We start from the raw sequence: 25542 nt of genomic DNA on the forward strand, positions 1-25542 counted from the left end.
TCTAATGAATAAATTAAATGTATATCGTAAAATCTAGATTTGACCTGTTAATTTGTTTGAAATGGTGGTATATTAAGCAGAATACAAACTTATTGGCAGGATATAAATCACTTCTTCAAAAACAGTTTTGTGGGATTGGGCCTGTCTCCTGTGTAACACTACAGTGTATTTATGCTGTGGAACATGTGACAAGATAAGCCAGCTTTTATCTTAGTGCAGTCCAGGTTTATGAACCGTATCTTATCAATGAACCTAGAGGCTAGTGGATTGATCCATTGTAACCAAGGTTACAGAGACTTCTACACTGGAATGTTAAATCAGCGGTCTTTCCAGTTGGTTTCATAGAATTAAGCCTACAGGAAGTGATCTGTGATTATTTTTCTTAATCCTCCCAAGGATAGTGTGTTTCTAGTATCATTTTAAATGCATGAGAGAAAATTAGTCATTATAAACAAGATGACTTAGGGATTTAGGGTTTGATCCTCTGTATAACTTGGGTTGTAGTGAGAAATAATAACTGCCTTGGGATAGGATAGTTGAGTCACTGATCTAGGGAAGAAATCTGCATGAGAAGCCAAATTATGAATAGAAGATTTCTTGATGACTGTGGAATTGAAGCAAGAAGATTTAATTCAATAATATTAATGGTTGTTGTCATAAAGTTAGTTATATCCATTTTAGCTATGGCTGGTAGGCCTTTGACTTTGGCTCAGATGATGCCCTACAGCTAGGAACCATAGCTTCTGAGATGGCTGTTGTCCACAAGCCCAGCCCTTTCCCAGCAATGCTGGATATTATCTAATTACATATTACATCTCTGATTCTGCATGCTGAGGACTAAGCAGACTCCAGAGAATCCGAAGCACTATTTTTATCCATTCCCTTCTGTGAGATTCTGTAGTTCATCTAGTCTCCCCTAACATATCAACACATTTTCGTTGTCTGACCTTCCCAGGCACTGTGCAGGGCTTTCATATTCAACACTTTCTTTGATCTTCATGAACGTCATTTTGTGGAGGTGCTTTCTACATCTTACAGGTGAAGAAATTTTTACCCAGAGATGTTAAAGATCACCTTGTTAGTGAGTGATGGAGCCCAGAGTGGATATTATTTCCTAAGCTGGAGCTGCTTACTGTTAAGTGAGCTGCCTTTTAATAAATTGTTCTGGGGATGTTTGTTACCTCTGGGAATGCTTAGCCAGCCCTGAACCCCTGGGACCGCTTCAGACATCATCCGGAGACCTTTTAAATAGTATGGAATGTAGATTACATCCGCAGAGATTCTGATTTACTGTGGCATTCAGTTAATATCACCACTATTCTTATCAGAGAAGTGTTTATGTATTGGAAGGATGTAAGACTTAAGGTGCTGGATTCAAGTTTTCCAAAAATTCTGGTTTTCTCTCGACACCTCAATTTTTAATCATTAGTAACAAATACTGTTACTTATTTTCTTCAAAGTGACAGACTCACTTTATTCATTTTTGAGAGAATCTGCCTAATACTCCAGTCTGGATAGCTATAGTTTTTCTGTCCATTGTTCTTTCAAGTAAAAATGATATTCTTTGGAAAAAAGTGCCTAGTGTAGCTCACAACTGAAATAGCACAGGTGCTTCTCACAAGTACACTGTATGTGTACTTCCCCAAACACAGAACACTGAAAAGATGTGCACCCAAGGGTGGACATCTCAGAATTATTTCTGCTTAGAGGGACTTTGCTGAATAAAAGTGCCCCCCGCTGGTGAGTGCTTGGAGGGTGAAGAGTATAGTAACTACTAGTGGAAAGGGAAACAGCATCTTAACGTTGTCATGAAAATAATTTCACATTGTGGATACCCTGCAAGGACCTTGCTGATCCTAAGGTCTCAAAACGACATTTTTAAGAAACTTCTGTTACGTTAATGGAACTTTGGGTGTTTTTTCTGGAAAGTTTGTGGAAGTGAGGCCTGCTGCTTCTACCCACTGGATACCCCCAGCTGTTGATCGGTTATTACCAGTCTTCATTAACTGAAGCTGCCTGCAAAGGTACAGTTTCCTGGAGCTTGTGGAAGGCTGAGAGGGTAGAGTTTGTTTCTGCCCCTTTGCACTGTACTCATGGGGACCCTGCACACAGGAGGAGACTTCCTCATCTGAGGATGTTGTGCCCACCCCAGAAACATTAAGGACTTGTTTTTTTCTCTCGTTCTGGAAGTTTTTGTTTATTTCTTCATCTGTGTCTTCAAATTTCTTTGATATTTTCTTTGAAAAAGCATCTCTTGTCTGACGTTTTGGCTCTCAGTTGTGTTTTAATCTCATATTTGGACCTCTTATGAAATCTTTTCTCTTCTGTATATGTTTAGCCTTTTATTTGAGCTCTGTTTTTGGTTTCGAATTTATTTTTATCTTTAAATTCTTTTATTTATTGTTATCTATTGTAAATGTTTATTCTGTTTTCTCTGACTATTCTTGAAATTTTTAATTTTAATTCTTTCACCATCTACTTTCCTTTCATTTTCTTTTAAGTGAATTTTCCTTTTATTTAATCATTTTTCCTAACCCTTGTTTTGATTTTGTAGTGAGTGCAGGGGTTGTAGAGATGGGGAGAGCCCAAACCAAGAGCAGGGATTGTTCAAGGCTGTCGTGCTGGCTTGTCGGTAGTTGTCCTGTCACTTTCTTCAGAGACCCTTTCTCCTCTTGATGCTGATTTTTCGGGCTGTCATTTTTTTGTCTACATATAAATTGAGTCATATACTATGTATTGTTTTCTCTTTGGCCTCTTCAGTGCTCAGCATTACGTTTGAGACTTATGTGTATTGTTGTGGGTAACAGTACTTTGTTGATTCTCATTACTGTATAATATTCCATTGTAACAGCATACCATAGTTTATCCATCCTCGTACTGATGATCAGTTGGGTTGTTCAGCTTTTGGCTATTTCAAATACTGCTGCTGTGAGGCTCTTGTGTATATGTGTGTGGTGTGTGTATGTGTCTACGTATACATACAGATAGACACATATACATATATATAAATATATACACTGCATTGTTTTCCACTGTATGGATACTCCTTTTCAAATAATCCCAGATAATTATTTAGTACATTCTTACTTTTTGCTGTTAAGCAATTCTATAGTGAAAATAGGAGACTTTGCCGAAGCGTGTGCATACTTTAGATGAGTTACATTATGGAACCAAGGAAGAATAAGCTGGACCAAGAAGGTGTCAAACTTCTGTTTCTATGCAGGCATTTTAGAGCACCTGAGAGAGTTTTTAGGAAGTTTCTCCTCACTCCCTATTGGTTAACTGCTGAAAGATTGTACAGTCATTTTGAACTTAGTATCTAATTTGTGAAGAGTGCCATGGGACCTGGAGGTCAGCTTAACTTCTCTCTGACTTCTCCACCTGTGAGATGATGCTGGAGTAGTGCCTCTTCGTCGTAGCAGGAGTGTGAGAAGTGTTAGTGTTGAGTAGGTGTTAATGCCGGGCAGACTTCTCTCGAACTTCATATCCCTGTGTCCAGTGGTCCATCTGTCAGTTTCTACCAAGAAGTTAACATCTCTAACTTAACATTTCTAGAACAGCTGATCCTCAATCTGTTATACTCTATTCAGTGAACAGCAGCTGCAAGAATAGAGTTGCTCAGGCCAGAAACCTTGGAGTCATCCTTGACTCTGTTTTTTCACAGTGTATCACGTATGGCAGTACATTCTCTTGTGTTTGACTTTCAGAGTTTATCCATAATCTGGGAGTTCCCTGGTGGTCTAGTGGTTAGGATTTTGGGCTTTCACTGCTGTGGCCCCGGGTTCAATCTCCGGTTGGGGAACTGAGATCCTGCAAGCCATGCAGCACGGCAAAACAAAAACAAAACCAAAATTCATCCAGAATCTGACCACTTCTCTCTGCTGTCTTAGTCAGTTGGGGCTGCTGTAACAAAAGCATTGTAGACTAGGTGGTTTAAGCAGCAAACATTTATTTCTCTGAGTTCTGGAGGCTGAGAAGTCCAAGATCAAGGTGCTGACGATCTGGTGTCTGGTGAGGACCTGCTTCCTGGTTTGCAGATGGCTGTCTTCTTGTTGTGTCCTGGCATGGCAGAGAGAGAGAGAGAACAAGCTCTCGTGTCCCTTCTTACAAGCACTAATCCTGTTCATGAGGACTCCACTCTCATGACCTGATTACCTCCCACCTTGAAACCCCGGCTCATTGGAGATTAGACTTCAGTGTATGAATTTTGGGGAGACACAGTCCATAATGCTGTGTAAATGCGAAGGGATAATGGGTGCTTCCATGTTGTTAAGGTTACATGATCTGGGGTGTGACTTCACACATGGTCAGGTAAGAAGGTTGGCAGAGCCTCTCCCCAAAAAGCAATACAGGACCGACAGAAGAATAACTTCAGTGCTTTGGAAATCAACCAAATACAAGACTCTTTATACTTGCAAACTGGTAAGGACAGTGGTTGTGTGTAATGTTTTAGACTGGGTCTGTTGCCTCCTTTCTAACCAGCTCTCCTCTCTTCAGCCTGGTTATGTTCTGAACTGAATGAAGATAAAAATACAACATATCAAAATTTATGAAGTGTGGCTAAAGAAGTGCTTAGGGGATGACTTGCAGCTTTAAATTTCTCTTGAGAAAAGAAGTCTCAGTTGGGACTTCCCTGGTGGCGCAGTGGATGAGACTTCACGCTCCCAATGCAGGGGGCCCGGCTTCGATCCCTGGTCAGGGAACTAGATCCTACATGCCGTGGAGCAGCTAAGAGTTTGCATGCTGCAACTAAGGATCCTGCCTGCCGCAACTAAGACCTGATGCAACCAAATAAAAAACAAACAAAAAAAGTCGTCTCAGTTGCCTAAACTGCTGCCTTATGAACTAAAAAAGAAAAGCCAACTGAACTCTAAGCGAGCACAAGAAAGGAAATAAAGGTTAGAGGGAAATCAATGAAATAGAAATCACATATTATACACCATGACAAAGTGGGATTCATCCCAAGAATGCGAGCAGGGTTGGTTTAATATCCCAAAATCAAGTCATGTAACATACCATATTAATGGAATAAAGGACAAAACCCACAATAGATACAAAATCTCAATAGATACGAAAAAAAGCATGAATTTTACAAAATCCAGTATCCATTGCTGATAGAAACTCTCCGCTGTCTGGTTACAGAAGGGAGCTTCCTCAACCTGGTAAAGGGCATCTATGGATAATCTACTCCTGACAGGTGAAAGACTGAATGCTCTTCTTCTAAGATTTGGGACAGGGCAAGAATGTGTGCTCTCACCAGTGCCGCTCATGGGGATTCTAGCTAGTGCAATAAGTCCGTATATAAATAGATAAGTAAAGGCATCCAAACTGGAGAGGAAGAATTAAGACTCTTATTTTCTCAGCTGACATGAGACCCGATAGGTACAAAATCTCAAGGAATTATATAAAGTCAGATAGAACCAATAAACAAGTTTAACAGGGCTACAGGATGCAAGATTAATATGAAAACTAGAAACCTACAATTCAGATGAAATGAAGAAAACGATTCCATTCACAAAGCATGAGAAGGAAAAAAAAAACACCTGAGAACACATTTAACAAAAGATGTGTAAGACTTACACACTGAAAACTACAAAAAATTGTTGATAGAAATTAAAGATCTAAATAGACATTTGCTATTAATGGATTTGAAAACATAATATTGTAAGGATGGCAGTTATAGCAATTTTCCCTCAAATTGACAATGTTTTTCTTTCTTTTTTTTTTTAGAAATTGACAAATTGTTCCTGAAATTTATGTGGAAATGCAGAGGATCTAGAGCAGCCAAAAACAATTTTGAAAAAGAATAACGTTAGAGAATTATACTATTAGATTTCAAAGCTTACCGTAAAACACAATAAATGAGACAGTGTGATATTGAAGAGGGATAGGTACATAGAGCCATAGAATTCAGAGACCAGAGAAAAACCCTTACATACATGATCAATTGATTTTAAACAGCTGTGGCAATTCAATTTAATTCTTTTCAGTTTCAATAATTGTCGGGTAAATTGGATAACCACATGCCCAATAACAACAACATTGAGCCTTACCTGCCATATACAAAAATTAACTCAAAAGTCAGAGACCTAAACTATAGAAGTTTAAAATTTCTAGAAGAAATTCAAGGACATACGTTCATGATGGGTTAGAGAGTTCTTAGCTATGACACAAAAGCTTTATTCATAAGAGAAACCTTGATAAATTCTACTTTATCAAAATTAAAAACTTTGTCCTTCAAAAGACATAATTTAAAAAATGAAGGTAAGCCACAGACAAGGAGAAGATATTTGCAAATCATGTATCTCATAAAGGGCTTGTATTCAGAATGTATAAACAGTTATTACCAGTGACTAAGTATACAGTTAAAAAATGAGCAAAGTATTTGAGCATACCTTCATCAATTACAATCTCTAGGGACTTCCCTGGTGGCACGGTGGTTAAGAATCCGCCTGCCAATGCAGGGGACATGGGTTCGAGCCCTGGTCTGGGAAGATCCCACATGCCACGGAGCAACTAGGCCCGTGTGCTGCAACTACTGAGCCTGCACTCTAGAGCCCACCAGCCACAACTACTGAGCCCATGTGCCACAACTACTGAAGCCTGCGAGCCTAGAGCCTGTGCTCTGCAGCAGGAGAAGCCACACAATGAGAAGCACGCGCACCGCAACTAGAGAAAGCCCACGTGCAGCAACAGACCCAATGCAGCCAAAAATAAATAAATAAATAAATTTATTTATTTAAAAAAAATCAACGATCTCTAAATTGCTTGTAAGCACATAAAAAGATGTACAACATTGTTAATCATTAGGGAAATGTAGATTAAATCCCCAGTGAGATGCTGCTACACAGCCACCAGAATGTGTCAGCTTAGGCTGCTATTACAGAATACCGCAGGCTGGGTGACTTAAACAACAGACACGTATGTCTCATGGTGGTAGAGACTGGGAAGTATAAGATCAAGGTGCCAGCAGATTCAGTTCCTCTCTTCGCTTGCAGAGGGCTGCCCTCTTGCTGTGTCCTCACGTGGCAGAGGGACGGGGAGAGAGAGAGATCTGGCTTCTCTTCCCTTTATCCTGAGGACCCGAATCATGTCATGGGGGTCCCACTCATGACTTCATCTAAACCTAATTACCTACCAGAGGTCCCACCTCCAAATACCATCACACTGGAGGTTAGGGCTCTAACCTGTACATTTTGGGGTGAACATTCAGTCCATAATGGCTGTAATAAAAACCAGACACTATCCAAGTATTGACAGATCAGAGAAACTGGAGAGTTCAAACGCTGCTGTTGGGAATGTAAGATGGTGCATTACGTTGGAAAGCAGTCTTCAGCTTTGCTAAAAAGTGAAACTTACTGTATGATCCAGCTGAACATAATGTCCACATGAAGATGTATGCAAATTCCACAGCAGCTTTTTTCATAATAGCACAGAACTGGAAAGAATCCACATGTTTGACAGCTGATGAATATTTAAGTGAAATGTGTTCTGTCCATACAATGGGATGCATGTTCAGCAATCTGAGTCAGAGATCAGCAACTTGTGGCTTGGCCCACGGGCCCCTAAATCTAGATGCCAATTTGTTTACCTGTTGTCTGTGGCTACTTTCATGCTCTAACATCAGAGTTGAGTGGTTGTGACAGGGATGTATAGGCTGCAAAGCTGAAATATATGATCTGACCGTTCACAGAAAAAAATCTCCCAACCCCTGTGCTTGGTGAAAGAAGCCGGAGACGAAAGACTGCATCTTGTGTAATTACATCTGTATGAAATGTCCAGAAAAGGCAAATCTCTAGAGACAGAAAGCAGATCAGGGGTTGCCTCAAACTGGGGGTTGGAGTGGAATTATTTGCAAACTGGCACAGAGCAGCTTGTCTGAGGTAATGGAAATGTTCTCAAAATGAATCGTGGTGATAGTTACCCAACAGTATACATTTACTAAAAATCATTGAATTGTAGACCTACAATTCGTGCATCTTGTGATATGTAAATTGTATTACAAAGTTGTTGGGAAAAATATTTAATGGGCAAACGTAAGTCAAGAGTAGCACAGAGCTGGATATACGACAGGCTGTCAGCACAGGATAGCTGCTAGTATTATGACTTAAAACTTGAGGGGACTTGCATTATTATGATTTCTTTTTATTTTCTAGAGTTGGAATCTTATCTTAATTTACAGGTGGACAAAAATGAGGCTGAAAAGCTATGAAGTACTAAGGTTTATAAATTGGAATGTGATTCTTTGTATATCACACAGCATGGCTTTCAAGAATAGTCAGGTAGTAATGCTAATTTGCATTATGTCTTTTTTATGTACTGTTATTTCAGCTAATATTTCTATGTATAGCTTTGGAGTCAACAGTTAATGATAACAGTCTAGTTATCATTAATTGCCACGCAACTGTGAGTTACACTATAAATTGCTCAGCCTTTCCTCTGACCATGTAGTTTAACAATTTCTTGTTATAAAAATGGCATTGCAGCGTAAACCTTGAAATAAATACCATAGAGAGAGGAAACAACCAATGAAAATAGTCCTTAAGGTAAAACGACTGTTCTTCAGACGACATATTCTAAATTAAAACCTGTAAACGATTTTATTCTCCAATTTCTATACTGTCATATCATGCACCAGAATGTTTTAATCACTTTGCTCTACTGTCAGCAGTGGTACTAGTTATCTATTGTCACGTAACAAATTACCCCCAAATTTAGCAGTTGAAAGCAACAAACATTGCGTCACCATTTCTGTGGGTCAGGAGTCCAGAAGCAGTGTCTCAAGGCTCCGCTAGGGGGGACCTGGCTCCCGAGCTCCCCCTCGTGGGCATGGGCGGCCTCAGGTCTTGTCTGTGTGTCCTCAGCAGTGTCAGTTCCTGGCCACGTGCACCTTCCATAGAGCAGTTCACAACAGGCCTGCGAGCAAGCTGGAAACCAGTCTTTCAGGAACTTGTTGCCCCCCTTTTGTCATACTATCTTATCAGCAGTGATTTACTGGTCCAGCCCACACTGAAAGGCAGGGCATGAATATTGGAAGTGCTGGCCTCATCAGGAGCATTTTAGAGGCTGCCCACCACAGCTGTCTTGTAAATGTTGACAATCTTGATATTTACTCAACACAAAGTACTTTATACTTGCAAAGTATTTATTAAGCATGCAAAGTTTGAGGTTTGAAGTCAGCATTTTGAAGTTCCCCTGTGTGCCTTTCCCTGACACCATCTCCTCCCCAACCCCCTTAGAAATTACCACTACTTAAATTGTCTGTGTTAATTCCTTGCCTGCCTTATAGTGTTACCATCCTGTGTCCTTAGTTTTACATTTTTTGAACTTTATATGAAATTACTTGCTTGTTTTCATTCAACCACATGTTCGAGGAATTCAAACATGTTATTGCATAAAGGGTAGTTTATTTTCATTGTGTATGACTGTATACTGCATGTTGGTCAGTCTGGACATTTGGATTTTTTGCTATTAAAAATTGTGCAATGAACATGTTTGTACACATTTCTTATTGCATGTGTGCAAAATATATACATATAATGGAGTCGATGGGTCGTAAGATATGTTCATCTTCAACATTCTAAATAATGACAGATCATTTTTCTAAATGTACCAGTTTAAAGTCTTGTTAGGAGGATATAGCCTTCTAGTTGCTATACCCTAAACTTTGACATCACCATGTATTTTTAGTTTTTGCCAGTCTGGCGAGTGTGAAATGATCATTCACTAATTTGCATTTCACTTATTTGGAAATGAAGTTGCATGTCTTTTAAGATTTATTGGCTTTTTCAGTTTTCTGCTTCAAGTGGCTTTTTGCAGTTGGGTTGTATTTTTCTTACTGATACAAGAAATTTTTTAACATACTCTGAGTAGTTCATACAGTGATTCTAAATATTCTCTCTTTTTCCCAGTAGAATTAAGCGATGTGAGAGTAGGGAACTCTGAGCTTTGATTTAACCATGTGTGTGACCCCCTAGAATGATGCCTGGAAAGTACTCAGTAGATGTTTGTTGAAGTGAATACATTTGTCAGGGGAGATAATCATATGAAGTTTTTTGGTTTTAGTTCCTCCAAGTGATGTGTTACATGGATAAATTGCTCTTAAACCAACTTTGCATTCCTAGGATAAACCCAGATTGGTCATAACGGTGGCTTTTTGGGTTTGTTTTTAAATCTTCTGCTGGATTTGATTGCTGCTGTCTTGTTTAGGATTCTTTTAAAAATTGATTCAGAGGTGAAACTGGTCTGTAATTTTCCTTTATCTTATTTTCATCAGGTTTGAGTATCAAGACTCTGCTAGCTTCCCAAAATGAATTGAGAAGTGCTCTTTCTGTGTGTTAGAGAATGCTGTGAACCACTGAGCACTTACCACATGGTTCTTTTCTCCCATAGTCTGTTTACATGTGACTGGTGACTAAGGGGTAGAAGTGAGCATGGCACTTCGTACTAATATTCCTAATGAACCATTCACAAAATTTTTGCTTTTCACCTTGCAGCTGAGCTCCTCTGATTTAGAATTCTTACCAGCCATATGGGAGTACATCCAGCAGGGATGAAACAATGATTTCATTGAATTAGGAGGTGTGATTTCTACCTGACCATTTTGGTCTCCTTATTCCACTGAGTGAACAGGCCGTAATAGTTACTGTATCAGCTGGAGGGACTGGTGTTGATTATTAGGGGAAGGAGGGAAGGAGAAGTATATCTTGAACCCAGGGGACTCTGTGGCACCTCATGATGCTGCCATGTTCAGTGGCAAAAACAAATTGAGATCTATTCCACTCACCCCTCACAGCACCACCAGGGACTCAGGATGGCTCAGGAGTGAATGTTTGGGGTCCCCCATTTCTCCTACAAAATTCTCTCTCAGGAATTACACCTGGCTGCTGTGAACAGATTGGAAATGCATGGCTTAAATAGTATAGTGGTTTTTCGGTCTTACATACAATAAGTCTGGAGAGAGGCTATCCAAGGCTGGTAAGGCATCATCAGGAGGCGCCTAAGCTAGCTCCTTTCCTCTCTGCTCTCCATCCTTAGTACCTGATTTCTACTTTAAGGTCACCACAAAGTCCAAGAGAGTAGCTGGAGTTAAGCTATGATGTGTCCATTTTAGGCAGAACGTCAAAGGAAGGGAGAAAGACAAAAAAGGCAATGGGAGCTGAAAGGAAAATGAGTATTGTGTACGCAGCTAGCGGCCTTGACCCCAGATTGTTTCAGCTGGGACAATGGGGTAATTCTAGAAGGCTTTTAGAGTTCCCAGAATATCTTTATGCTTTGACCCTCTAGAACAAAATGCTTTGTAATGATTAACTATACTATTACAATATTGACTAAGTTATTCTTTGTTTTAGTGTTTTCACTGGTAGTTGGGAGAGATAAAGAATGTCTAAAAATTCAGAAGTCTAATTTATCCAAGTTAATTCTTATGTGAGTTATAATTATGCAGTTTTGAAAAGGTAGATTGTTTGCTTTGCATATATTTCAAATATCATAAGAATTATCATGTATTCTTTGCTACAGTTTTTGTCTGTGGCCTTTTGAGAGTTGTTGGCTTTCTGTGCACTTGTTTTTTTGTTAGTTTCGTTTTAAAAAAAGAACTTGTTTTATGAGTTTAATTTTTGCCAATTTCTCTGGGCATGAGGTTTTTTAAACTTATTTACTTTTCTTTGTTTTTTTGTGTGTGTGTTTCTTTTTTCTTTTTTTTTCCTTTCTTTTGGACGTGAGGTTTAAAATTTTTTTCTTAGTCTGTTTTCTTGATGTTAGTGGGACTATAAACGAAGTAGTCTGTTTATCTTTAACGTGCTGGTAGCAGTTTTTTAACAAAAACATTTACAAGTAAATATAAAGACATCAGGATATGAGAGTGTCATCCCTGTTGGAGTTAACAATAATTTTACTTTGAAAATAGCTATCAGTTTGAAGTAGAATTTTATTATTTGTATTTATTTTTTTTGCATGGAACAGTGTTTTTCTTTTTTTAACATCTTTATTGGAGTATAATTGCTTTACGTTGTTGTGTTAGTTTCTGCTGTATAACAGAGTGAATCAGCTACCAGTATACATATATCTGCATATCCCCTCCCTCTTGCGTCTCCCTCCCACCATCCCTATCCCACCCCTCTCGGTGGTCACAAAGCACCAAGCTGATCTCCCTGTGCTATGTGGCTGCTTCCCACTAGCTACCTATTTTACATTTGGTAGTGTATATATGTCCATGCCACTCTCTCACTTCGCCCCAGCTTACCCTTCCCCCTCCCCGTGTCCTCAAGTCCATTCTCTACTTCTGTGTCTTTATTCCTGTCCTGCCCCTAGGTTCTTCAGAGCCATTTTCCTTTTTTTAGATTCCATATGTATGTGTTAGCATATGGTATTCGTTTTTCTCTTTCTGACCTACTTCACTCTGTATGACGGACTCTAGGTCCATCCACCTCACTACAAATAACTCAATTTCATTTCTTTTTATGGCTGAGTAATATTCCATTGTATATATGTGCCACATCTTCTTTATCCATTCATCTGTCGATGGACATTTAGGTTGCTTCCATGTCCTGGCTATTGTAAATAGTGCTGCAGTGAACATTGTGGTACATGTCTCTTTGTGAATTATGGTTTTCTCAGGGTATATGCCCAGTAATGGGATTGCTGGGTCATATGGTAGTTCTATTTTCAGTTTTTTAAGGAACCTCCATACTGTTCTCCATAGTGGCCGTATCAATTTACATTCCCACCAACAGTGCAAGAGGGTTCCCTTTTCTCCACACCCTCTCCAGTATTTATTGTTTGTGGTTTTTTTGATGATGACCATTCTGACCGGTGTGAGGTGATACCTCATAGTTTTGATTTGCATTTCTCTAATAGTGATGTTGAGCAGCTTTTTATTTTTTTTTTTTTTCGCGGTACGCGGGCCTCTCACTGTTGTGGCCTCTCCCGTTGTGGAGCACAGGCTCCGGACGCGCAGGCTCAGCGGCCATGGCTCACGGGCCCAGCCACTCCGCGGCATGTGGGATCTTCCCGGACCAGGGCACGAACCCGCGTCCCCTGCATCAGCAGGTGGACCCTCAACCACTGTGCCACCAGGGAAGCCCTGTTGAGCAGCTTTTCATGTGCGTCTTGGCCATCTGTATGTCTTTGGTTAAATGTCTATTTAGGTCTTCCGCCCATTGTTTAATTGGGTTGTTTGTGTTTTTGATATTGAGCTCTGTGAGCTCTATGTATATTTTGGAGATTAATCCTTTGTCCGTTGCTTCGTTTGCAAATATTCTCTCCCATTCTGAGGGTTGTCTTTTGGTCTTGTTTATGGTTTCCTTTGCTTTGCAAAAGCTTTGAAGTTTCATTAGGTCCCATTTGTTTATTTTTGTTTTTATTTCCATTTCTCTAGGAGCTGGGTTAAAAAGGATCTTGCTGTGATTTATGTCATAGAGTGTTCTGCCTATGTTTTCCTCGAAGAGTTTTATAGTGTCTGGTCTTACATTTAGGTCTTTAATCCATTTTGTGTTTATTTTTGTGTATGGTGTTAGGGAATGTTCTAATTTCATTCTTTTACATGTAGCTGTCTGGTTTTCCCAGCACCACTTATTGAAGTGGCTGTCTTTTCTCCATTGTATATTCTTGCCTCCTTTATCAAAGTGACCATATGTGCATGGGTGTATCTCCAGGCTTTCTGTCCTGTTCCACTGATCTGTATTTCTGTTTTTGTGCCAGTACCATACTCTCTTGCTTATTGTAGCTTTGTAGTATAGTCTGAAGTCAGGAAGCCTGATTCCTCCAGCTCCACTTTTCTTTCTCAAGATTGCTTTGGCTCTTCAGGGTCTTTTGTGTTTCCATACAAATTGTGAAATTTTTTGCTCTAGTTCTGTGAAAAATGCCATTGGTAGTTTGATAGGGATTGCATGGAATCTGTAAATTGTTTTGGGTAGTATAGTCATTTTCACAATGTTGATTCTTCCAATTCAAGAGCATGGTATATCTCTCCATCATGTTGGTATCATGTTTAATTTCTTTCATCAGTGTCTTATAGTTTTTTGCATACAGGTCTTTTGTCTCCTTAGGTAGGTTTATTCCTAGGTATTTTATTCTTTTTGTTGCAGTGGTAACTGGGAGTGTTTCCTTAATTTCTCTTTCAGATTTTTCATCATTAGTGTGTAGGAATGCCAGAGATTTCTGTGCATTAATTTTGTATCCTGCTACTTTACCTAATTCATTGATTAGTCCTAGTAGTTTTCTGGTAGCATCTTTAGGATTCTCTATGTATAGTATCATGTCATCTGCAAACAGTGACAGCTTTACTTCTTCTTTTCCCACGTGGATTCCTTTTATTTCTTTTTCTTCTCTGATTGCTTTGGCTCAAACTTCCAAAACTGTGTTCAGTAATAATGGTGAGAGTGGGCAACCTTGTCTTATTCCTGATCTCAGTGGAAATGGTTTCAGTGTTTCACCATTGAGAACGATGTTGGCTGTGGGTTTGTCATATGTGGCCTTCATTATGTTGAGGTAAGTTCCCTCTGTGCCTACTTTCAGGAGGGTTTTTATCATCAGTGGGTGTTGAATTTTGTCGAAAGCTTTTTCTGCATCTATTGAGATTACCATATGGTTTTTATCCTTCATTTTGTTAACACGGTGTTTCACATTGATTGATTTGAGTATATTGAAGAATCCTTGCATTCCTGGGATAAACCCCACTTGATCATGGTGTATGAGCCTTTAATGTGCTGTTGGATTCTGTTTGCTAGTATTTTGTTGAGGATTTTTGGCATCTATGTTCATCAGTGGTATTGGACTGGAGTTTTCTTTTTTGTGACATCTTTGTCTGGCTTTGGTATCAGTGTGATGGTGGCCTCGTAGAATGAGCTTGGGAGTGTTCCTCCCTCTGCTATATTTTGGAAGAGTTTGAGAAGGATAAGTGTTAGCTCTCCTCTAAATGTTTGATAGAATTCGCCTGTGAAGCCATCTGGTCCTGGGCTTTTGTTTGCTGGAAGATTTTTAATCACAGTTTCAATTTCAGTGCTTGTGATTGGTCTGTTTATATTTTCTGTTTCTTCCTGGTTCAGTCTCGGAAGGTTGTGCTTTTCTGAGAATTTGTCCATTTCTTCCAGGTTGTCCATTGTATTGGCATATAGTTGCTTGTAATAATCTCTCATGATATTTTGTATTTCTGCAGTGTCAGTTGTTACTTTTCCTTTTGCCTTTCTAATTCTGTTGATTTGAGTCTTCCTTTTTTTCTTGATGAGTCTGGCTAATGGTTTATCAATTTTGTTTATCTTCTCAGAGAACCAGCTTTTAGTTTTATTGATCTTTGCTATTGTTTCCTTATTTCTTTTTCATTTATATCTGATCTGATCTTTATGATTTCTTTCCTTCTGCTAACTTTGGGGGTTTTTTGTTCTTTCTCTAGTTGCTTTAGGTCTAAGGTTAGGTTGTTTATTTGAGGTGTTTCTTGTTTCTTGAGGTAGGATTGTATTGCTATAAACTTCCCTCTTAGAACTGCTTTTGCTACATCCCATAGGTTTTCGGTTTTTGTGTTTTCATTGTCATTTGTTTCTAGGTAGTTTTTAATTTCCTCTTTGATTTCTTCAGTGATCTCTTGGTTATGTAGTAGAGTATTGTTTAGCCTCCATGTGTTTGTATTTTTTACAGATTTCCTATAATTGATATCTAGTCTCAAAACGTTGTGGTCAGAAAAGATACTTGATATGATTTGAATTTTGTTAAATTTTCCAAGGCTTGATTTGTGACCCAAGATATGATCTATCCTGGAGAAATGTTCCATGAGCACTTGAGCAGAAAGTGTGTTTTGTTGTTTTTGGATGGAATGTCCTATAAATATCAACTAGGTCCATCTTGTTTACTGTGTCATTTAAAACTTGTGTTTCCTTATTTATTTTCATTTTTGTTGATCTGTCCATTGGTGTAAGTGGGGTGTTAAAGTCCCCTATGATGAATGTGTTACTGTCGATTTCCCCTTTTATGGCTGTTAGCATTTGCCTTATGTATTGAGGTGCTCCTCTGTTGGGTTCAAGTATTTACAATTGTTATATCTTCTTTTTGGATTGATCCCTTGATCATTATGTAGTGTCCTTTTTAGTCTCTTGTAATAGTCTTTGTTTTAAAGTCTATTTTGTCTGATATGAGAATTGCTACTCCAGCTTTCTTTTGATTTCCATTTCCATGGAATATCTTTTTCTGTCTCTTCACTTTCAGTCTCTGTGTGTCCCTAGGTCTGAAGTGGGTCTCTTGTAGACAGCATATATATGGGTCTTGTTTTTGTATCCATTTAGCCAGTCTGTGCCTTTTGGTTGGATCATTTTATCCACTTAAATTTAAGGTAATTATCGATATGTATGTTCCCATTACCATTTTCTTAATTGTTTTGGGTTTGTTTTTGTAGGTCTTTCCCTTCTCTTGTGTTTCCTGCCTAGAGAAGTTCCTTTAGCATTTGTTGTAAAGCTGGTTTGGTGGTGCTGAATTCTCTTAGCTTTTGCTTGTCTGTAAAGGTTTTAATTTCTCTGTCAAATCTGAATGAGATCATTGCTGGGTCGAGTAATCTTGGTTGTAGGTTTTCCCCTTTCATCACTTTAAATATGTCCTGCTAGTCCCTTCTGGCCTGCAGAGTTTCTGCTGAAAGATCAGCTGTTAAACTTATGGGTTATGTTATTTGGGTTTTTTCCCTTGCTGCTTTTAATATTTTTTCTTTGTATTTTATGCTTGATAGTTTGATTAATATGTGTCTTGGGGTGTTTTTCCTTGGATTTATCCTGTGTGGGACTCTGTGCGCTTCCTGGACTTGATTGACTGTTTCCTTTCCCATATTAGGGAAGTCTTCCAGTATAATCTCTTCAAATATTTTCTCAGTCCCTTTTTTTTTCCTCTTCTTCTTCTGGGACCCCTGTAATTCAATTGTTGGTGCGTTTAATGTTGTCCCAGAGGTCTCTGAGACTCTACTTAATTCTTTTCATTCCTTTTTCTTTATTCTCCTCTGTGGTAGTTATTTCCACCATTTTTTCTTCCAGGTCACTTATCCGTTGTTTTGCCTCAGTTATTTTGCTATTGATTTCCTTGTAGAGAATTTTAAATTTCATTTATTGTGCTGTTCATCATTGTTTGCTCTTTAGGTTTTCTAGGTCCTTGTTCAATGTTTCTTGTATTTTCTCCATTCTCTTTCCAAGATTTTGGATTATCCTTTTTTTTTTTTTTTTTTGGCGGTACGCGGGCCTCTCACCGTTGTGGCCTCTCCCGTTGCGGAGCACAGGCTCCGGACACGCAGGCTCAGCGGCCATGGCTCACGGGCCCAGCCGCTCCGCGGCATGTGGGATCCTCCCGGACCGGGGCACGAACCCGCGTCCCCTGCATCGGCAGGTGAACTCTCAACCACTGGGCCACCAGGGAAGCCCTGGATCATCTTTATTATCATTACTCTGAATTCTTTTTCAGGTAGGCTACCAATTTCCTCTTCATTGTTTGGTCTGGTGGGTTTTTATCTTGCTCCTTCATCTGCTGTGTGCTTCTCTGTCTTCTCATTTTGCTTAAGTTACTGTGTTTGGGGTCTCTTTTTCGCAGGCTGCAAGTTCGTAGTTCCTGTTTTTGGTGTCTGTCCCCAGTGGTTTAGGTTGGTTCAGTGGGTTGTGTAGGCTTCCTGGTGGAGGGGACTGGTGCCTGTGTTCTGATGGATGAGGCTGGATCTTGTCTTTCTGGTGGGCAGGACCGTGTCTGGTGGTGTGTTTTGGGGTGTCTGTGAACTTAATATGATTTTAGGCAGCCTTTCTGCTAATGGGTGGGGTTGTGTTCCTGTCTTGCTAGCTGTTTGGCAGGGGCTGTGCAGTACTGGAGCTTCCTGGTCGTTGAGTGGAGCTGGGTCTTAGCGTTGAGATGGAGATCTCTGGGAGAGCTCTCGCCGATTGATATCACTTGGGGCTGGGAGGTCTCCAGTGGTCCAATATCCTGGACTCGCCTGTCCCACCTCGGAGGCTCAGACCTGACACCCAGCCGGAGCACCGAGGCCCTGTCAGCCACACGGTAGTTCTGTGATCTTGGACCAGGCAGTGTAGCTCTCTGTGCCTCAGATTTCCTTTTGTGTAGCACCTCCTTACCCCAGAGGTCCAGTCAGGTGTGAGGGGAGGGCTGTCGCTCCCAGGCTCTGCAGGGAGGAAGCCCATGAGGCTGAAGTAGAGCTTTAAACGAAGCAATTTCTGTGTTTGATGATAGTGGTAGCAGCATTTTTTTTTCCCATTTACAGATATATTGATATAAGTCCAACTTGGCGTTAGAACTGATCCGAAACACATAAAAATGTTAATTTAATTCCTTCTTTACAATTTAACATTTACAGGCTAAAGGAAGAAATCTTTCTGAAGGACACTGAGAAAGAACAGTCAGATAAGCAGAAGGTAGCTTAGAATGTGGTGTCAGGGAAACAGAGACTTAGAGCAGTGCCAGGCTGAGGGGATGCTAAGCGTCTCTTCAGAATTGTGTCTTCCCCACTTCCTTCCTCCAGGTGTTGGTTCCTAGGAATTGGCTTTTTGGATTTTCCTACCAGCAACATAGGAGATTTTTGGTTGCTCTACATCCTCGTGTCTCTTTATAGTCAGGAGCTGCCCCAACCACTTTTTTGGTTTTGCTAGTTCTCGAACTTCCTTAAGTTCAACCGTAGAAGATGTATTCTTGTGTCTGTGCTGCTTATTCAGTTTAAGGTCTGAGGTTCATCCTCATCACATGCGTTCATAGTTTATTCTTTCTTATTGCTGTACAGTAGTCATTTGTGTGACTGTACCACTCAGTGTATCTGTTCACCTGCTGGTTGACATTTGGATCGATTCCAGTTTTTGATCACTGTTAGTAATGTTGCTGTCAACTTTCTTGTTGTGAATCAGACCCGATATTGTTTAATTCTCACATATCTTTAGGAGGACCTGCTTGTGTGGCTGACACTTGACCAATACCTGGCCCTTGGATGTTCCCTAATGTTACTAATTGCTAAATGGTTCTGTACAGCTGAATACGGCATGGAACCACACAGTCCAACTTGTTTAGCTTGTTTGTGTGCGTGATTTATGGTGAATATTTGCTTTCCTTCTCGGGGTCTGTATATGGTCATCATAGCTGGTCACTCAGGCAAATGTGCCTATATTCTAAGTCCCCAGTAAGAGCCCTGGACTCTGCAACTCAGGCAGGCTTCTCTGGTCAGAAGGACTTTGCATATGTCGCTGCACTTCATTGCTGGGGGAATAGAATTGTTTAGTCATATGGTAGGTATATGTTTAACTTGGTAAGAAACTACTGAACAGTTTTCTACAGTGTTATGCTGTTTTACACTCCCTCTAGCAAAGTAAGGGAATGTCCGTTGTTCTGCATTCTTGGCAACACTTGGTATTGTCAGTTTAATTTTAGCCATCCTAGTGAGTCTGTAGTATCTCATTACAGGTTTAATTTGCATCTTCTTGATGACTAATGATGATGAGCACCTGTTAAAAGTGCTTATTGGCCATTTTGTATATCTTCTGTGATGAAGTATTTGTCTTTTGTCTACTTTTAAAAGTGGGTTATTTGTATTTTATTTATAGGAGTTAATTTTATACCTTGTTCTGCTAAATGAGTATCATGGTAACTTAGGCATTTACAAGGTCATTGATCACACAAGTTCAGGAATACCAGGAATGCTTATGAAATAGTCATTAGGCTCTTTGGCTGTGTGAAGGCCTAGGCCACCAAGTAGTAGACACAAATGATGTACTGAGACTGAAGCCAAACCTTACTGCATCTGTCAGTTTATCAAAGTTTTTGGCATGTGGTTGTCAGCCCACCATACTCTGCTGTCCTAATTTAGGGTTTTTCCTCTTCTGTACAGATTATTTGATTATTTCAATCATAATATTGGTATGGTGTTTAGGGTGATTTATAGTACTTTCCCTTTATGTTTAATTTTTTGAAGCTTTTAGAATACTTACTTTGGTTACTTCTTTCAGTACTTGTTTATTTCCACCAGCTCTTTGATTTGTAATAGAAATGTTAATACTGACTACTCTCTGGTTTGTAGTAGAAACACCAATATTCATTACCCTTAAAGATTTACTGTCATTATTAGTTTTTTTATAATATTAAAAGATTGCATAAATTTCACTGAATATCTGTAGTGCCAAAATTCAGTATGCTGACAGTCATTTTGTGATTGGTCAGTATAAATTAACTCTGATTTTCCTGTCAGTTATTTAGGGCCCTATTCTGAGGGTTTTTTTTTAACTGTGTTGCAGCTAGTGGGGGCTGTTTTGTAAGTGGCCTTCAGATAGATGGTGCTAGCAAGTATTTAGATCATGTTTAAAAACAATGTAACTCATACAGTCGTTCCTTCCAAGAGAGTAAGTAATTTGGGATTTATTATACATTACTAACAAATACTTTTTTTTAAATAAAGGAGTATAATGATTATCATCCTGTGGTTGCTTTATATAATTATGTTGTCACTATTTTCCTTGAACTTATGTATATGCAAATAAATGTAAATACACAGAATGTTTTAAGGCCAGGTTTCTTAGGTAGGTTTGTTAAGTCTCAAAAAGTTATGTTGTTTTTATTTTAAATACTGTATCGTTTGCTGTTCAAATTTTAAGTTCTGTATTGAATTAAAAGAAATATTTTGATTGACTGACTACTGGTTGAAAGTATCTCAAATCTAACGTTATTTTAAAGCAGATAAATAGAAATTCATATTAGTTAACTTTGAATCTGGTTTTACTGTTCTTACTTTTTCTCTATCTTGATTTCTTATAAGATCAGTTTCATAACACTGCATATTTTAAACTTAGATTAGGGAAATTATTCGTGTCAAAAATTTAGCATCAATTATAGTTGTTTCTTTAACTTGAGTGACTGGCAAATGTGTCAGCTGTACTCAGTATTACGGTGGAAGGAAGACAAAAGTCAAAGTTTATTTAAATGAGATGGTTCACAGAAAGTTCTTAGCACTGGTGAGTACATAGTGAGACCTGAGATGTTAGCTGCCACAATTTATCGGCACAATTACCATCATGATTATTGCTAAAAATTGCCCCATAGTTAACTTGAATTATGATTTGTTATGTTAATAGTGGTGTTGATTTCTTGGAATGGGGGTCAGAAAAGGCTGATTTTGGATATTACATATACGTATAGAGTTACGGTTCTAGGGATCAGATGGGGAGTGTGTGTGTGTGTGTGTGTGTGTGTGTGTGTGTGTGTGTGTGTGTACATATATGTATGAAACAGTTATTAAGTTCATGTGTTTTATTTTAACTCAGCTTCTTTCTTTCCACAGCCTTATATTCTGTTATATTATTCTGTGTGTTCTTCTGGATCCCTTTTGTCTACTTCTACTATGAAGAAAAGGATGATGATGATACTGGTAAATGCACTGTGAGTAGCTTTAATTTAGAGATCTCAGTTTAGGGGGGAAAGATTATTTCCTTCTTTTTCAGAGAGTGATGTGACTTTGAATTTATTCTAGAGCAGTGTTGTCTAATAGAAATATAATGTAATCCACGTGTGAAATTTTAAATTTTCTGGTAGCCACATGAAAATAAGTAGAAAGAGCAGTTGAAATTATTTCTCATGATACATTGTATTTAATGTAATATGTTGCAAGCATTATTATTGCAAATAGTCAAAAACTTGTTAGTAATGAGACATTACATTTTGTCACACTGTCTTTGAAATTTAGAGTGCATTTTACACTTACAGCACATGCCAGTTCCAGCCAGCCATATTCCAGGTGCTCAGGAACCACATGGGACTTGTGACTGTTGTTTTAGAGCAGTTCTAGAGCAGGGGTCAGCAGGCTTGTTTCTGTAAAAGGTCAGGTTGTAAATATCTTAGGCTTCGTAGGCCGTACAGACTCTATCTCAGCCACTCAGCTCTGTGGTCATAGTGTGAAAGTAGCCAGAGACAGGACTCAGCGAGTGTGATGTGAAGTAGGAGGGGGCTGCGTGTGACCCACAGGATGTAGTGTGCTGACCCCAGTTCTAGGGCATAAAGGAGGAACATTTGCAGACTGGTCTTACCAGTCCATGGTAACACCGATACAGGACCCTGATTAGTAGAGCACACGTGCACGCCCAAAACTGCAGATCAAGGTCGCTTAAGTCTTGGTAGAAAAATCTTCACTAAAACATTAGCAGATAGAATTCAGGAGCATCTTAAAAGTACATTAATGCAGTATAACTGAGTTGGGCCTATCTCTAGATTGCAGTGGTGGTTTAGAATCGGCACATCTGTTAGTAAATAGTAATTTAATAGGTCCTCGAAGAAATTGTATGTTGAAGCGTATTTGCGAAAATCGAACACTTTATTTCTGATTTCAGGGGAAAAAAGCAGAAAAGGAATAAATTTCTTTTGTCTTTTTATTGAGTTATAGGAGTTTGTTTTATACCTTGTTTTTTTTTTTTGTATTTAAATACACAAATATATTCACTCAAAAGCCAGCATTATGCATAGCCCTGTTTATTAAAACCTTAAAGCATTTGCATTAAGATCATGAGCAAAGTACTTCAACAGTATTTTAAATGATTCCCAGAGTGGTAATCAGTGCAATTTGTTAGAGAAAAAAAATACTATGCTGAAATATTTATAAAGAAAGTCGAATTATTGTTTGCAGATACTATGTAACTCTACATTTGAAAACCCAAGGTATGTAAGGTAAAGTGGCTGGTCACCAGTTTACTGTTGAAAACTGAATGAGATAAATGCTGTCTCTTCTCTTCTCTTCACTTCTTCTAAAGCACATCTTCCCCATCCCTTTTGGTTGACCCTCCTTACCTTTACTTTAGGTATTTGTGAATAAGAATTCATCATTTAAGCATAAAGTTAATTTCCTTTTTTTTTTTAATGATACCATCATCCCTCTCGTGACATTTATTTGTTTATTTATTTATTTATTATTTTTTGGCCATGCCTTGTGGCATGTGGGATCTTATATAATAAGTATACATAAGTATATGTTTGTTTTATATATGATATATACATACAAACATATGTAAATTAAATATGTATTGTAATTATTAATTATTACTTAACCCATTTTGGTGAATTGGGGTAGGGGCATTGTGGATTCTGAATGCCCCCTGTTTTGAGAAATATTTTATTAAATATTGTAATTTTACTAAAGTAAATTAATTACTATTAATTCTCCCACTGGAGAGTTAATTATGCTTTAGGTGTTCTGCTCTTCACAAGGTCTAACCATTGAAAAGATTTAAAAAATCTAGTGTAGTTTGATAGATACTTAAGATGTGGTATATACATTGTTTTTCTTTAAACTTTAAGATTTATTTTTCAACAAGGGGAGCTTTACACAGTTGAATATAAATGTGCATAGGATATGAAAGTGCTGTTACACTATAGCCGAGAATATTTTATATTTTAAAAGTCTTACTAAATGGAATATTTTTTCTCCCTTGACATCTAGCAAATTAAAACGGCATTCAAGTATACTTTTGGATTTGCTGTGATTTGTGCACTACTTCTTTTAGTTGGGTAAGTCTTGATTTTTGTTTTCCTGAAAATGGAAATAGCATTATTTTAACAATAATAATAATAATAAGAACTCATTCATAAACGTCTAGGAAAGAAGATTAAGAGAATCTAAAAAAAAAGAACAAACTACCTTTTATATCACCAACAAACAGTAACCATAATTAACCCTTTTTTCTACAATGTTCTGTCTAGACATTTTTTTATGTGCTCAAATATGTGCGGAAAGCCCCTTCTCCCACATGACCTTCCATGTTGTAATTTTACACAAATGTGATTATATTTTATGGGATTCTTGGTAATCCACTGGTTGACATCTCTTCAGTATAGTGAATGTATATCCATCAGTGTTGTCTGTATTGCATTTCCTTCTTAGGATACAACAATTTATTTGATCTTCTGGTGATGACTACTTTGATTCTTATGATGTTAGCAGTTTTTCCATTTTTATAAACAACACTTTGATGAAAAATCCTTGTCTGGATATCTTTTCAGATTTGATGCATCAGTCTTTAAATCTTTGAATTAAACTTTGTCAATGAGTTGGTTCTTAATTCTTCTTCCTTAAGTTTTTATAAAGTAATGGCAATAAAATTTTGCACATTTTTTATACATTTAAAGTTTTCTTTTTGGAAAACATTTGTCCCTGTTAATGGAAGACATTTATCTTTGTTAAAATAGATCTTGATAATTTTGTTTTTTATGTTAGGAAATATATGAGGTGCTAATAAGTTTTTTAAAGTTTCTGCTTGTAATTTGGTCTCAGAATTTTCAATAAGTAAAAAAAAATTGTCAAATACAATTTGTGGTGGGAATAAAATTGGTCAGTAACTTTTTGTAGTTCCAGGAGTTCTTAGAATGCACATCTTCTATAGTCAAAGTATATTTTTAGGTCCCGTTCTTGCCTTGATATGTCATGAAAAAGCGTACTTGCTGAAAGGACACATTTTAGTGGTTTTGCTATTTATTTTAGCTCTTAAATATATTTTTTAAAGTCTTTTTTGGCTTTTTAAATTAAGCCAGATATAGTTAGGTGAATTTGCTTTGTCAGTGTTCAGTTCCCTTATCTGTAAATCTAAATAGAGATCAGCAAACTTTTCTTAAACGGTAGATAGTAAATATTTCAGGTTAGGGGTCCATGTGGCACTGCTCAACTCTCTTCCTGTAGCTCCAATCACAGACAATACATAAACCAAAGGACGTGACTGAGTGCCAGTAAAACTTTACAAACACGGGTAGTCAATAGTTGGCCAGCTCCTGACTTAGGACATGACTGAGAACCGCCAGTAAAACCACAGATCTTTACAACAGCCAGAATGTCTTTCCCAGACCAAAGGGTACCTGAAGATTCTTCTGAAATTTGTTGGTTCTTCGCGTGGAAAATCATCTTCAGTCCTAGAGAGTTTACATTTTGTATGATCTTAATAAGCTTTAACTGATTGTCTACATGATATTTATTTATTTAGAAGCAGTATATTAAAAGTGAAGCAAACAGCTCCTTGCGAATCCACTAATAACGAGAAGTGACGGTTTGACCAGATATTTTGAACAATAAAATATTCACTTATTTTCCAAATACTTACTGTATCCCAGATACTGTACAAGGCGCTGGGGAAACAGCGATTAATAGAAAAGACAGTTCCTTCTTCTCACGGGCCGTGCGCTCAGTAGGGGTTAGGGGAGCGGACGAAGGAAATAGCCTGTGTTGGGGGCGTGACATTTTCGGGGAAGGCGCTGCTGAGAAGGTGGGGCAAGAAGACGCTTGAAGGAGGTGCAGGAGCCGTGAACACATGTGGAGGGAAGAGTGTTGCAGTCAGAGCAAAAGCAGCTAGAAAGCCCCGAGGCAGGAGAGCGTCTGGCACATTCGAGACAAAGTGAGGAAAGCAGGGCGGGTGGAGTGGAGGGGCGGAGGCGGGAGTAGCTGAAGGTGCGGGTAGAGGGGCCAGGAGCTGCCGAGCTGAGCGGGGCATCAGGGGCCGTTGCCGGGACTCTGGCCTTGATTCTCGAGGAGTGGGAAGCTGTTCTGGGGCTCTGGTCGTGGAGTGACATGAT

General features: G+C 38.6%; 1 protein-coding gene across 2 annotated transcripts in view; it reads left to right on the top strand.

Annotated features, from left to right (window-relative positions):
• LMBRD1 (LMBR1 domain containing 1) overlaps positions 1–25542 on the top strand; it is a 114095-nt gene that overhangs the window by 17791 nt on the left and 70762 nt on the right. For both annotated transcript variants that reach the window (XM_082855785.1, XM_082855786.1), the window contains exons 4-5: positions 21281–21378; positions 23426–23493. In XM_082855785.1, coding sequence (XP_082711911.1) covers positions 21281–21378; positions 23426–23493 — 166 coding nt within the window. The remainder of the gene's footprint in view (positions 1–21280; positions 21379–23425; positions 23494–25542) is intronic.

The sequence above is a fragment of the Leucopleurus acutus genome, assembly GCF_964270905.1.
Source record: "Leucopleurus acutus genome assembly, chromosome: 15".
NCBI lineage: Eukaryota > Metazoa > Chordata > Mammalia > Artiodactyla > Delphinidae > Leucopleurus > Leucopleurus acutus.